Raw genomic sequence first — 13,497 nt, forward strand, 5'->3', positions numbered from 1 at the left:
TCCAGTGTATGAATTAAAGATGGAAGGACATGACCTTCCTGCAGTGTGTATTGCTGCATGGGCCTAGCCAGCAGCATTTCTTGGGCAGATGGAATTGGCTCCTGTGGACTGTCTTGTTCTGTGAAATTGTAAGCTTACATGCTTTTGACTTCACATTATCAATGGCCTTGGTCATTGTTTCTGCTCACTTCATAATATTGCTTCAGATCCTATACCAAGAACTGAGTTCATTATCACAGCTTAAAATGTTTTGGTTCTCAGCTTCAAGGTGCTAACATTCAGAACCTATGTGCTTTTTTTTTCCTACTTTTTTTTTCTTTTTTTCTTTTTTTTTTTACAGAGAAAAAAGAAAATGTCATGCATGTGTTGCCCCTTCATGGAGGCCATCTGGGCTTTTTCGAGGGGTCTGTACTATTCCCAGAGCCTCTTACCTGGATGGATAAGCTTGTGGTGCAGTATGCCAATGCCATCTGCCAGTGGGAGAAGACAAAGTCGCACTGCTCGGACACAGAGCAGCCAGTATCTGGCCAGGAGTAATTGACCCAAAGACACTGGATCACTTCAGTATATCTCCCCCCTTTGGGAACACTTTGTTCCCTCACCTGCTGCTTCAGGTTTCCATTCCTTTTGATATCCTATGGCTGGGTTTGATCACCAAGTTTCCTTCTGAACTGGATTTAAAACAGAGGTTAATATCTGGTCAGGGAGTCTTTGCTTATATTGTCACTTGGGTTTGTAATTTACTGCACTGCTTGAAGAATTAGATTGCTTACTGTGACTTGTTACAGGGTTATTGAGTTGAAGACAACTTGCTTTGATATAGAAGTTTCAGATGTCAGAATCACTTCAGCAGCTGATCAAGAACTTGATCACTTGATCTGCAGCATTTAGTTAGGTGTAGATGGCAGGGTACCTATGATTCTTCTCTGTCCCAGTACTAGAAAAACCCTGTATCAAGCCACAGGCCAGTCAGTAGTCCAGACTGTGTGCCACTAAATTGTGGCTTGAAAAAACAGATGCTTGACTGCAAGTGGAGTACCAGCCTTGCACCATCTCAAGGGAATGTTTTACTTCCTAGGAGTGCAGATACACAAGTTGTCAGGTGAAACATGTTTAACTTCTCCGTGCTTCAGATATCTGTGGACTGGGGTATCTTTATACTGGGATTCCAGGAAGAGGAAAGTTGCAGACTGGTAATACCAGTTAATGCTTAAATGTAAACATGCATTCACACCAAGACCAGACCAGTCACCTTGTCACATTTGCTTCTTTTTAAATGTAGTCATATTTTTAGTAATGGATTTCTTGTTTGGTACAGGGCTTTTTAAAGCTGGCTCTGGCTTCCGAATGGAAGGCGGTGACTAAGAATCTGCAGGACCTTTTTGTGAGCTCAGTATGTTTTAAGAATATTTTGTAGTAGGTACTCTGTTAGGGATTGAACTGTGGGGGGAGAACGTATCTATTTAGATTTACTCCCCTTGTATCAGGGTAGATCATACCAAAATTCATGCCCTTAACTTTCAAAGCATTTAATGATTTTCAGACACATGACTTGCCTTACAGTTGATGGGAACCTGATGGGTCTAGCCCTGTGTGACTAAAGTGATATCTTTGTCTAACTGCTTCCATATCTATGTAAATGCTGCAGGATTTTACTGGCTCCTCACTCGAATTCCTTTCACACACCCAGACATCCTCTTCTAGTTTCCACATGCAAAGTGAAGTGTGATAGCTGGCTGTTTGCAGGAAAGATGCATACTCACTCGTGCTTTTCCCTCAAGTGGCTGTTATGGTCTGTGCCAAGACTGTTACTGAGGACTCTAGTTTATCCTTTGGTAGGAAAGTTGCTCCGTGACAATCTGGAGACTGAAAATCTGTGGTGAAAATCTTTTTATACTGTTTGTTCTGTCAATATTCTTGTCTCATTAATCCATGCTTGGGACTCCTTTATCGCAGTGTCAGTGAAGCTCTTTTCCCGTCACGCTTCTTGCATCAATTAGCACTTTATTGCTTTAGCCTTGGTTTGTGTTTCAGGCACTTTAGCGTATAGTTTGAGTGAAACAAGCTGCAAGACTTCAGTGTGGTAATATGGGGGAACAAGCCTTCTGGACTGCCTTGTCCCTGAACTTCATTCAGTAGGTTGCAGAGGTAGGTTTTTATTTTAATAAAGCAATAACTAACTTTTGTAGCAAAGGTGCATTATCATATCAGGAAATTCCTTTCAGTTTGCCTTAGGCCAGACACCTTGGCCTGTTACAATGAACTGTGGCTCTCTCTTTGTTAGTAAATCCAGGTTTCCTTTCTTTTCCTCAAAGGAAAGATGTGGCCAAGTAAAGCTACTGCAATACTTGATCATGCTTGTGGCTGCTCCTTCAGAGCTATTTTAGGGCATGAGTTAGCAAGGGTATTCTTAGCTGATGGATATCTTGTGTTATCCTCTTATTCATGCTGCATCTGTGTATATCAGTAAAATCTGTCACATAAGAAATGCAGATTTTTGCTCAAGTTACTGTTCCTGTAATTCTCACAGGGTGTGACGTGAATATATTCTCACTTCAACAGAAGTAGAGTATAAATAGCCTTTGTACACATCAAATAGATACAGCATAAATTTAGGTGTGTAGGGTATATGTATATTTTTTTCTCTCCAGTGGGTCACAACTTCAGAAATGTTTCAGTTTTCATAACATACTACATCTGTAGCTTACACAGGTCACAACAGTCTGCTCTGAGGAAGCAAAGCTGCGCTTCCCATGGCAAGAGGTACCATCTTTGAAATGCTTCATGTCCTCCCTCAGTCCAGCTTTACTGTGCTGTGAGATGGATATCAACTCCAGACAGCTTTAGAGGATCAGAATTCTGCCTTCCTTCACAGGACCCCAAACTTGAAGGAACTGTTCAGCTGTTGACTGACCCAGAACTTGAAAGGTACAAGTGAGAAAGAATAGTTCACTTGCTTCTGAGTTGAGGTGAGGGAACACAGTGCTTTTCCACCAAGTCATGCCAGTTCAACTGAAAGCAGAGCTTTGTTGTGCAAAGGTTTTCCTGACGAACTTTTCCTCCTTCCTTTTTTTGTAGTGGAGATCATCCTTGACAAACCAGGTTTTGAAACAGTGTCTTGTTTCTGAGATAGGAAGATGCACCTTTATTTTAATCCAGCTGCTATTGCAGATGGCCAGTCAATCATAGACCTTTTTAAGCATGTATTTCCCCAAATAAGGTAAACATGTGGGCAGTTCTTAATGCAGCAAGAGCTGTAGCTTTGGTGAATTGAGATTTTTTTGCTTCAGGACTTTTTTTAAGGAATAATCTTTCTTTCTGCCCTACAACCCGTACCTTCATATTTCAGAAGTGCTGTGGAATTTTTGAAACTTTCAACTAGAGAAGTGATACAGGGTCTGTCCTGCTCAATTCAGCAGTGTTTTTGTACTTTCCTCTTGCATCCACAGCTATTCATACCACTTGTGGTTTGACCAACTATAAAGTAGCCTGTTTGGGAAGGAAGAGCTTTGGCGTAGCTTGCAAAGGGTCCTGGGCCTCACTAGCCTGGATGTAAGTGGAAACAATAAAAATCTGTCCTCTCCATCTCACCCAATTTGATGCTACTTTTTCAAAGCAATACTCATGTTGTCAGGCTTCCAGCAGTAATTTGTAGATCTCAAGGAAGCAGTAGGAGAGGAGAAAGGTAAGCTGCAGTGCATGTTATCTAAAGGCCTTCAAAAAAGGAAATCCAGTGCTAGATTTTGCTTCTGACAATGCCTGGCAATGACATCTAATGCCAGTAGAACAGACAGGATGGGACTTTGTCTGATCCTAACCTGAAATACTTTTCTCTCCCAAAATAAGGCAATACTACTTTTGTAATGTCAGCAAAAGGTCTTCACTTGCCCAGTGAACCCCAAATGCAATATGAATTTTTCGTCTTCGAGGTGAAGTTGTCTTTTTCATCTCATGTCAAAACAAATGAGGTTGTCAAAGCGTGTACTTCTAGATCATTACAGTGTAGCCTTGTAGTGCAGTTGAAGCCTCCAGCGTGATGAATCCATCTTGTGCTCTGTTTAGTTCCAGAATGAGATTAGAAAATGCATTAGCAGAGCTCTTCATTTGTTTTCATGTAGTATAGACCTCTCTTCCCATCACTGTAAGTAGCACTTGAATAAGGACTCTCTCAATCAGATAGCAAGTTGCAGAACTGTTATTTTCTTGGTGGTTAGGCTGGTCCAACCACCATCTTAGTGTCTGGAGACATCTGAAGCTTGTAGGTGAGCAGCTGGGACCTGCTCGTGCTGAAACCAAGGAACTTACAGCTTCTGTTATGTGAGGTCTGCCAGCATGTTTAATGATCCTTTTGTTCAAATCTAAATGGAAGGTGTTTTCAGATGGATCAGCAGTGTTGTGGTTGTACTGTAAAGACACACTTGAACCTCCCTGCAGTCTTTTCCTGTTTGCTTTTCTGCAGGTCTTTGTTTATGAAGATGCAGGTTACAAAGGCAGGGCATTAAGCAAGGACATTAAGAACTATTATCTCCAATATTGAATTTAGCCAAGCTACTTGTGTGTCATCTGTCCCAGGTCTGTCACAAGTTCCTGGACCGCAGCCCTTTGACACGTGGTGCCTTGCCCTTTTTCTTCTCCCTTGACATCAGCATATCTAGAGACTTTCAGTAACAGCTCTGTCAGAGCTCTGGGGCTTTGCTTTCTAGTAAGGATTTCTCAGACACCAAGCAGTGTGACACCTCTGGCGATGCACACTGTACCAGTGTGTGCTGACTTAAAGGACTTTTGTGGGCAGCCTACGACTCGCTACAGTCTATTCTAATGCTTAAAATAGCAATGTATATAAGCAGTGGATCATCTTTTAGCTCTGCTCCTCAAATCTGCCTCTGGCCATAGGGATTAAGTCATAGAGGGAGGGTTAGCTTAATATGTGACTTTCTACCATACAGCCCCAAAGTTCTAATGTCTATCAGCTCTTTAGCAGCATAGCTGTAAGATGGCTCCAGCTCAAAAGATCAGAGCAGTAACTGTAGGAATTAATTGCCAAACAGTTCAGTCACCTGGGTTGCTTCCAAGTTGATTTGGGTGTTGTTTTTTAAAGTAATATAATATCTGTCTGCAGTTCATTGAAATTCTTCACAGCCTTTTCCAAGGAGATCGGAAAAGGCCCTGGTCTTGTGCAGCATGTGTAAGTCATTTGTTGTGAAGAGCATCGTGTCAAGTCCTGCTCCATGTCCTTATTCTGGCAGGTCTGTTGGTTGGGCAGGTCCCAGAGCCACAGTGACTCGAGCAGTGTTTCCTTCAAGGTTTCTAATCCCAGGCAAAAAGCAAACAGTTCATCTTGGTGTGAGGGATTCCTGAGCTTTATCCAAACTGAGAGTGGTGCAGGGCGGCACAGACCCAAGGAAGGGCTGCCTTGTAACTATTCCCCTTTTATTGCTGGGAGTATCTCTTACAGTGGCCCAGACTTCTCTCAGCTCTTAAGGAAGCTCAGACATAAGTGCTGTCAATGAGTCCAAGCAGTTGCCAGCTCTCCACACTGTAGCGAAAAGGTTTGTGGGATTAACCTGAACGATTCCATTTTGAACACCTTGTTTTGAACACTCTTGGTTTTGCTGGTTAATCAATGGACAGAAACACTGCAATCCAGGGCAGCATTTATCAGGTTGGATCTGTTGGTGTCAACCTTTTCCATGTCTGTCTGATAACACTCAAAAAACTCTGGCCCTGTGTGGATAAGGACTGTGATTTTCCTCACCCTATGGCCTTGCCTAACCCAGGTGACTTTAATGCCATTGAGGAGCAGTCCCACTAGGTGGCTCTACACAAAGCCTTTCTGCTGTTGTCTGAATGACGAGCTTGCATCATCTGTCACCAGACATGCAAGAGCTTTGATTAGATGCAGAATTTCCTTCTAGGATCTCCATTACAGCTTTGCTGGGATGCTGACCCTTCCGATGGCAAGTCCTTTAAAACAAAAAACACAACTTGTGTTTGATACAACCAAACCTTACTGCTCAGCCCGAGTCTTTCCAAAGGAGCGTGTTTTCTGACAGCTCATCCCTGTTTCCCAATGACAGATAGCTAGAAATTCTCGAGGAAGCTTTAACCTCTTTGCAAGAGGAGCCCTTTCTCTGAAATGCCAAACTGGAGGGGGTGCGTGGAGCCCTCAGAAAGGCAGGCCTGTGCTCTTCTCATGTTGCCCATGTAGCTGTGTTAGAACAGACTGGGTGACTTCTGACGTTCTCGGTGAGCAGTGCGGTTTACTGTGAAAATGTTCTCAATTTGGCAAAATGATGCTCTGGAACAATCTGTAAATGCTGCCCTGACAAAGCTTGTGTACCGAGATACCCTCCTGCTGCCATGTTCTGAGTCATTCTCTGAAGCTGACAGCTGCAGGGGAGATGATTTGCAACTAGCAATGCAATTTTTCTATATCTGCTGATGTTTACCTTTAAAAATTATATATATATATAAATATATATAAAACAGTGTCCTTGATTATTATTTTTTTTCTTTAATTTTTTTGTTCTTCTGTGTGATGTAAAATGGAAGTCGTTGCAAAACAAAAAAAATGTAATTTTTGTTATCTTTGATTCAGTGGGATTTCTTTATTTAAAAATAAAGGACTTATTGAAGCCAGCGCTATGTGGAGTGGCTGCATGTATGCTGTTTATGGTGGTGTTAAGATAATCTTGTTCTTCTCCTCCCTGCCTGTAGGGGGAATCGCTGCCCTCAGGGAAAGCCGAAGCGAGCAGTAAGAAGGTGGGAGTAGCACCCAGGGGCTCAGTGTTACAGCACAGGGTAGGTTTGCCAGCCTTCACTACCCCACCGGCTCCACCTGGAGCCTTCCTCTGCATTGTGTTCTATGAAGCAGAACAAGGACTGCAGCATGAAGAGCAGTGCTGCTGTGCCACTGTCTTTGGTTGTTTCTTGCAAATGTGGTGAGATTGCTTTGCCACCCAAGCAAGCTGTTGTGTTTGCTGGATGGTTGTCACACCTTGTTTCCCTGGAGCTGCTGGCGCTTTAGAGAGCCCAGCACAGCCAGAGGTGCCGTTCAATCCTTTTCCAGGCCCTTGCAACACAAGCCTGGCACAGCCCCAGGCTGGGAACTGCTGTGTGTCCCGTGCTGCTCTGTGAATCAGCTGGGGCTGGAGAAAATGGATTTAACCCTAGTCGTCTGCCCAGACAGGCCCCATCCTCCCAGCAGCTTCAGAACAGACATCCTGTTTGGTTTGAGCCTGAGCCCAGTGCCCTGATGAATGCAGCTCTTGTCAGCACCCTGCACCTCGGCTGGCTGCGGATGGGCTCTGGTCCTTGCTCTGCTAATGAAAGGCATTTGTGTGCAACTGCAGAGCTGGGGGAGGGAAAAAGAGCCGTGCTGTACTGACAGGGTTATGGGGAAGGCAACCACCAAGTCCTGGGCAGGCAGCAGCCCTTTGCTCTCATCTAAGCCCTGCTGCTCTCATGGCTGATGGCCAAGTGAGAAGAAGTCCAGCATCTGATCGGCTCCTGCATGAGCCACTTTTTGCTTCATCACCTCAGAGCTTCTGGTTCATAACCCAGAACACTTTGCTTTCCCTGGCAGGGATATACTTCCACCTCTTCCTTATACCATTATCTGCCTCCTGCTGACCCCAAGCTATGGGTACTGCCACTCCTCATTGATCCATTGTGCCCTTCCCTGCCCTCCTTGGTTATTTTTCATGGAGCTTTTCTGACCTGAGCTACTCAGATCTGAGCTCCCTGCCAGGTGCAGTGCTAGGAGAGGCAGCTTTGTTAAGGCTTTTAGAGGATTTAGGAGGGTACGTTCTGTGTGTCTTCCACTGTTCTGTGGTTAACATTCATCTCCTGCCCTCAGTGGCTGCTGTTCTTCCTCCCTGGCTGCCCTGCAGAGTAACAATTGGCTGCTCATCTCTGCCTGTGCTACTGCTTGGTCTTGGTAGCACTGTATCACAACCACTGATCGAGGCCTGAGACACACAGGAGTTCTGCTGTTAAATGCTTCTTTATTTCTCTGCATACACATTTCAGTCAGCCCCTGGCAGGGGATTCTGCCATGGCAACTTCTGGCTGTGTTGCTCCCCAGTGACCAGCTGTGGGCACATTAAAACTGGCTGTGGAGACAGTGTTCTCTGGCTGCATTGCCCCACAGAAGTAAAGGCTAAGAGTGGAGTAAGGCTCGTGCTTGCTGCATCCCAACCACTGCCAGGCAGCCCGCTGCCAGGATTGGGGACTGGAACTGATGTGGAGCAACACACGCAGAGCAGCTCATTGCATTCAGTCACTCATCCATTGCTACAGTATGGAGGTGATTGGGGTTAGGGGACCACCTCTGATCTTATTTTACAGGAGGAGGAGAGTAACCCCTGTCTTAAAGTGCTGTGTCTTCAGCCTCGATGCGGGGCCCAAAGAGCTGCTCTGCAGTTGCTTTGCCGTCGTACTTGGGCAGGTTGCCACCGAAGTCTGCTGGCAGTATGTCAGCGTCGATCTCCTGGTAAAAGGACTCCAGCTCCTCGCCGTGCACAAACACCTGGCACAAGAGGAACCCTCAGCAGAGATAAGTGACTGTTCACAACAAAGAAGTGGCCAAGGGTCCCTAGTGCTGATCTGATGGGCTGCCTGCCTTTCTCATTGCCTAGCAGCAGGCTCCCCTTCCCAGGGGAGGTGCCAGCTCATCCAGCAGCTTCTCTCAGCCCAAGTTTGTCCCTGTGTCTCTGAGAGCTGTGAGATTTCCCCCCAGTCACACTGCTTTACCCAGCCTCTGCTGCCAGGCCCCTTTCCCACACTCACCCTCTCCAGCAGTTTGCTCTTCAGGAACGGTTTGACCACGTTGTAGGTAGTGGTGAAGTACCAGGGCTGGTGGATGAAGTGGACAGCCTTGAACCGCGCGGGGAAGGAGTCCTAGGATGCCAAACCCAGACATGGCTGGTTACAGATTGTGCTGGCCACAAGAAGACAGGACAGGAGGCAGGACAGCAAAAGAAACCCTGGAACTGTTGCCGTTCCCCTTCCCCAGCCTCTCATTTTCCCTTCCATCATTTCTTTCTTATTCTGATGAACAACAGGATCCCAGAGGAGCAGCTGTCCCAGTCCTCAAAGCACCAGGGAAGCTGCAGAGCCTCCCAGATGGCTCATTAGTCCCATTTCACAAGATCACATGGAAAATGGACTCTCCGTGATGTTTTCTTATGGTAGCAGTGTAGTGGCAATCCAAAACCCCTGCTAGCCCTGGGCACAGTCTTCTCCACCTCACCTGTAGCATGTCCACCATCTTCTTGAGCTCAGAGGGTTTGATCCCTGATGCCTGCTGCATGGTGAAGCCCTTGAAGTTCTCAATGATGCAGAACCCATTGATCTGGGTCTCTTCATTTTCCAGCAGTTTTTCCAAGATAACACAGTAGGCACGAAGGATCTGGTAGAGAGGAGAGACAGCAGGGTCTGCTATTGGTGTGACTGCAAGGTCTCACCTCCCATAAACCTCGGGAGGTTCCCTGGACCAAGGCTGTGGAGCATTAGTCTGTGTCTGCTCAACTCCAGCTGGTTGTCCCAGCCAGCCCCAGAGCTTTAGAGCAAGGGAGGCACTGCGGAGGATGCTCAACAACCCTCTCAAGGCATCTCGCATCTGGGTCAGTGCTCTGATATAGTGCCAGCAAATTCAGAGCTGAGAAAACAGAACTGGAAGAAATTGTGATCTCATGCTTGAGGGTCTCTTTGCCTGGAAGCCTTTTCCATGTTCTGTGCCAGTTTCCTTCTCAGCCCTGCAGGTCTTTCCTTTCTAAAGCACACCCTGATCTGTGATGCCTCCCTTCACTCTGTGTCATCTAGGATGGGAGCTGCACACCCCAGCTGTGCTCTGCATCCTGCACATCAGAAGGAAAGAAGGGGAAATACTTGAGATGGACCAGATTCCCCTGGAAGGATAAATTCAAAGTTCTACATTAACCTGGATGGATGGGGGTTATGTGTGCCCATACAAACATGTGTATAAGGGATGCACTGCTCAGTGGGACAACCCCAGGAGCAGAGCTGTTCAGGGAGCAATGGCTGAGCTGACCTCATCAAAAGTGATCTCCTCATAGTCCCAGTTCTCGATGTTGAAGAGCATCACTACCCGGCCGTATTTGTCCCTGCTGGACAGGATGCCGGGGTAGCCCGCCTCGATGGTGCTGCGCACAGCTTCGGGGGTCAGGTTGTCAAAGAGTTCAGGGTATTGCTGGCGGAAGTTCACGTAGCCTGGGGAGAGACAGAAGCTGGGCAGGACAGCAGCTGCCTGCCCATCAGGGAGCCAGGAGAGTGCTGGGGGAGCTCCCTGCTCTGCCACCCCCCCACTTGGCACCGTGTGGGCACGAAATATGGAAACGTCCTGGGAAAATCTGGGTGAACAAAACAGCTCATCTGGGAGCCAGCACTGATAATTGCAACTCATTATCTGCCTGGCAGAAGGAAACAGGAGCAGAGTGGGACCCAGCCAATGGTTTCCTTGCTCCCTGTCCCTGCCAGCCCAGCCCAGGGACTGAGGGTGATGGGAGGTACTGGAAAGAGGCAAGGGGCTGACAGAGGACCCCCACCTTTCAGCAGGTCGTAGGCCCTGTGCACGTCAAACTTGCGGGCACGGATGAAGCGGAGGAAGAAGGAATCATCCTTCCCCTGCATCTTCTCAGCCACTGCCTTGCAGACATCCTCACTGCCAGCCCGCTCCTGCACCAGCTCCCGCAGTGCTCTGACTGCTGCCTCCCTCTGCTCCTCCGTCTCATTCAGCTCATCTTTTGCCTGGGGGAGAGTGGGAATGGGACCTTCTGCACCCACACAATGCCCTGGGGACCTGAACACCCCACAAGGCCACTGGAGCCAGCAGCCTAGGGTTCATTTTGGCACTAAAAAGCAGAGTGCTCAGAGCACATAACCCCCATTCCGACCCACTCGCAGTAGGGCCGTGCCTCACCTTCTGCAGGGTGTGAGGGGGGATCTGCTGGCACCTCCCAAAAACAGGGCCGTGGTCCTTGGTGGTGAGACGCTCCAGTTTGGTGCGCAGCGCCTGCTCCTCTTCCGAGACAATGCGGAAGGTGCCCGTCTGGGGCAAGGAGAGGACGAGGGGCATCAGGCATCCTCTGCTGACAGCCCCCCATCTCCCTGCCCACCTGCCTCACAAGGCTGGGAACAGCCCCAGTGCCTTGCAGCTCTAGGGAAGGAGTTGCACCTGAGTGGTGCAATGGGATGGGGACAGGGCAGTACTCACAACAGCAGACATGTCTTCTTTTAGCCTTGATCAGCTGCAGGACACTGGAAGAGAGAAGGAGGGATTAGCTGTGGGTATTTGAAGACTTTGCAATCTCTGTGCCCCATCCCTCTCACCATCACCACAGAGGATGTGCTAAAAGCCTGATGGACAGTGAGAGTGTTTCAGAAACATCAGAACGGTTTGCAGCACAAATAAGTAAGTACTGATCATCTGATGTCTTCGGTGTTTTCCCTCTTGATGGGAAACTGTGGGCAGAGGCATCCCTGGATTTCTGTGGTTTCTGGGGACCCACAACCTCGTGAGCTCACCTCTGCCTGCATCCAGAGCAGCACGGGACAAGATATCAAAGACCTGGCTTGTTGGGCTGTCCCATGTTTGCCAATGGACCTCATGCCGGCCCAGGAAACCCTGACAAAGCCACGGTCCTACTGAACAAATGGGGTTTCAAGTGCTACCCTTGGTCCTTGGGCTCTTCCCTCACCACTCCAAGGTTTGCTGTCTGCACCTCTGCTTGAGGGCAATGCAGAAAACCTTCAGGCAGTTGCCTTTGTCTTCTTCCCCTTAATGCAGGCAAATGAGGAGGAAGGCCACCCTCCTCATCACCAGCCCAGCACCCATCCTGCTGCTCACCCTGCATCAGAGACATCTTTGCCATGTGTCCCAATGCCTCCCAGGTTTCCCCCACAAGCACCCCATTATTTGAGACCCCAAAATCAAACCCATCTCTGGAGGTCAGGAGAAGTCCAGGTTTATGGCATCCAATGCCAATGTTTGAGCACTGTCCCTATACTCACCAGGGTCAGGGAATGCCAAACTGTCCGTGAAGGCTGATGGCCTGGGGGCTGCTGGAGCAGGGCTGGGCAGCAGGACTGGAGTGGAGCAGCACGAAATCCCAGCGAAAGCTTTGTAGAGTCACCGGGTTGGGATTAGGCCGTCACAAGGCATCAACTCACTGCAGCTTTATCATTAAGTCCACGTATAAACCAAGCAGGAAACCCCACTAAAACCTTCCAAAAGGCTGATGGGGGGAGAGGGAAGGAGGGAGCAGGAGGGCCGGCTGGGCAAGCAGAGGGGCGGGATGCTGGGCCTGATTAAGGGTGTATAAAAGCTTCCCATTGTGTAACTGTGCTCATTAGTGCGGGGCCATGGGTGGGCAGCGTGCCACCCCCTGCCTCGGCCCCAGGAGCCGGGTGAGGGGACCACGGGTGGAGCTTCCATCCATCCCAGTGCTTGAGAGCAGCCAGCCCAGGGGATGAGGGCACAACACAGGGGGAGAGACACAGGGATGGTGGGCAAACAGGGCCTTTAGGGGTGTCTTTATGGGGTTGGTGCCATGCTGTGTGCTCCCCCAGACCTGTGTTGAAGCTGTGATGGGAACAGGAGCCCATTGAGGCCGAGCCTTGGCCGCGCTCCCGTTGCTCTGGGGATTTGGGGGAGCACACGGTGCTTACACAAGGCGTGTTTTGTAACACGCGGATTTAGGGATTGTTAACACTGCATTGAGCCCCTCGTGTCCCGTGCCCGGCCTGGCGCCAGCGGATTGTGCCCATGTGAAACCCTTCGCAAGTGGGACCTCAATGGGGCACCTCAATGGGGCACCTCAATGGGACACCTCAATGGAGCACCTCAGTGGGGGCACCTCCATAAGGCACCTCAATGGGGCACCTCAGTGGGGGCACCTCAATGGGGCACCTCAATAGGGCACCTCAATGGGGCAGGCACCTCAATGGGGGCACCTCAATGGGGCACCTCAATGGGGCACCTCAATAGGGCACCTCAATGGGGCACCTCAATGGGGCACCTCAATAGGGCACCTCAATGGGGCACCTCAATAGGGCACCTCAACGGGGCGGGCACCTCAATGGGGCACCTCAATGGGGCACCTCAATAGGGCACCTCAATGGGGCACCTCAATGGGGCACCTCAATAGGGCACCTCAATGGGGCACCTCAATAGGGCACCTCAATGGGGCACCTCAATGGGGCAGGCACCTCAATAGGGCACCTCAGTGGGGCACCTCAATGGGGCACCTCAATAGGGCACCTCAATGGGGCACCTCAATGGGGCAGGCACCTCAATGGGGCACCTCAATGGGGCACCTCAATGGGGCACCTCAAAGGCTCTTTGTGCCCAGCCACCGACCCGCCCCACGCGGGATTCGAACCCTGGACTGTGTGCAGGCAGCACGGAAGCGATGAGTGGAAGGGGCGGGACTTATTGCTATGGCGATGAGCGGCGCTTCCGGGCGGGAATTTCGT

General features: G+C 49.0%; 2 protein-coding genes across 6 annotated transcripts in view; one reads left to right on the forward strand and one right to left on the reverse strand.

The window, feature by feature from the left end:
• Positions 1 to 6,639, forward strand: part of ABHD2 (abhydrolase domain containing 2, acylglycerol lipase) — a 37,858-nt gene extending 31,219 nt beyond the window's left edge. For all 4 annotated transcript variants that reach the window (XM_085514954.1, XM_085514952.1, XM_085514953.1 and 1 more), the window contains one exon: positions 341 to 6,639. In XM_085514954.1, coding sequence (XP_085371080.1) covers positions 341 to 537 — 197 coding nt within the window. In that variant the 3' untranslated portion in view covers positions 538 to 6,639. The remainder of the gene's footprint in view (positions 1 to 340) is intronic.
• Positions 6,640 to 7,989: 1,350 nt separating this feature from the next.
• On the reverse strand, positions 7,990 to 12,327 carry RLBP1 (retinaldehyde binding protein 1). Of its 2 annotated transcripts, XM_015873032.3 has the most exons (8): positions 12,034 to 12,327; positions 11,237 to 11,280; positions 10,943 to 11,071; positions 10,569 to 10,770; positions 10,055 to 10,233; positions 9,254 to 9,412; positions 8,791 to 8,901; positions 7,990 to 8,530 (listed from the first exon to the last, which is right to left on the reverse strand). In XM_015873032.3, the coding sequence occupies exons 2-8, from the start codon at positions 11,246 to 11,248 to the stop codon at positions 8,372 to 8,374; spliced, it is 951 nt and encodes a 316-aa protein (XP_015728518.1). In that variant the 5' UTR covers positions 11,249 to 11,280; positions 12,034 to 12,327; the 3' UTR covers positions 7,990 to 8,371. The 2 variants fall into 2 exon arrangements, with proteins under 2 accessions (XP_015728518.1, XP_032302845.1); XM_032446954.2 differs by lacking the exons at positions 11,237 to 11,280; positions 12,034 to 12,327 and having other exon boundaries at positions 10,943 to 11,098.
• Between the last annotated feature and the right edge of the window lie 1,170 nt (positions 12,328 to 13,497).

Source organism: Coturnix japonica, chromosome 14 (assembly GCF_054131305.1).
Source record: "Coturnix japonica strain WE chromosome 14, WE-NBRP24, whole genome shotgun sequence".
Lineage (NCBI taxonomy): Eukaryota > Metazoa > Chordata > Aves > Galliformes > Phasianidae > Coturnix > Coturnix japonica.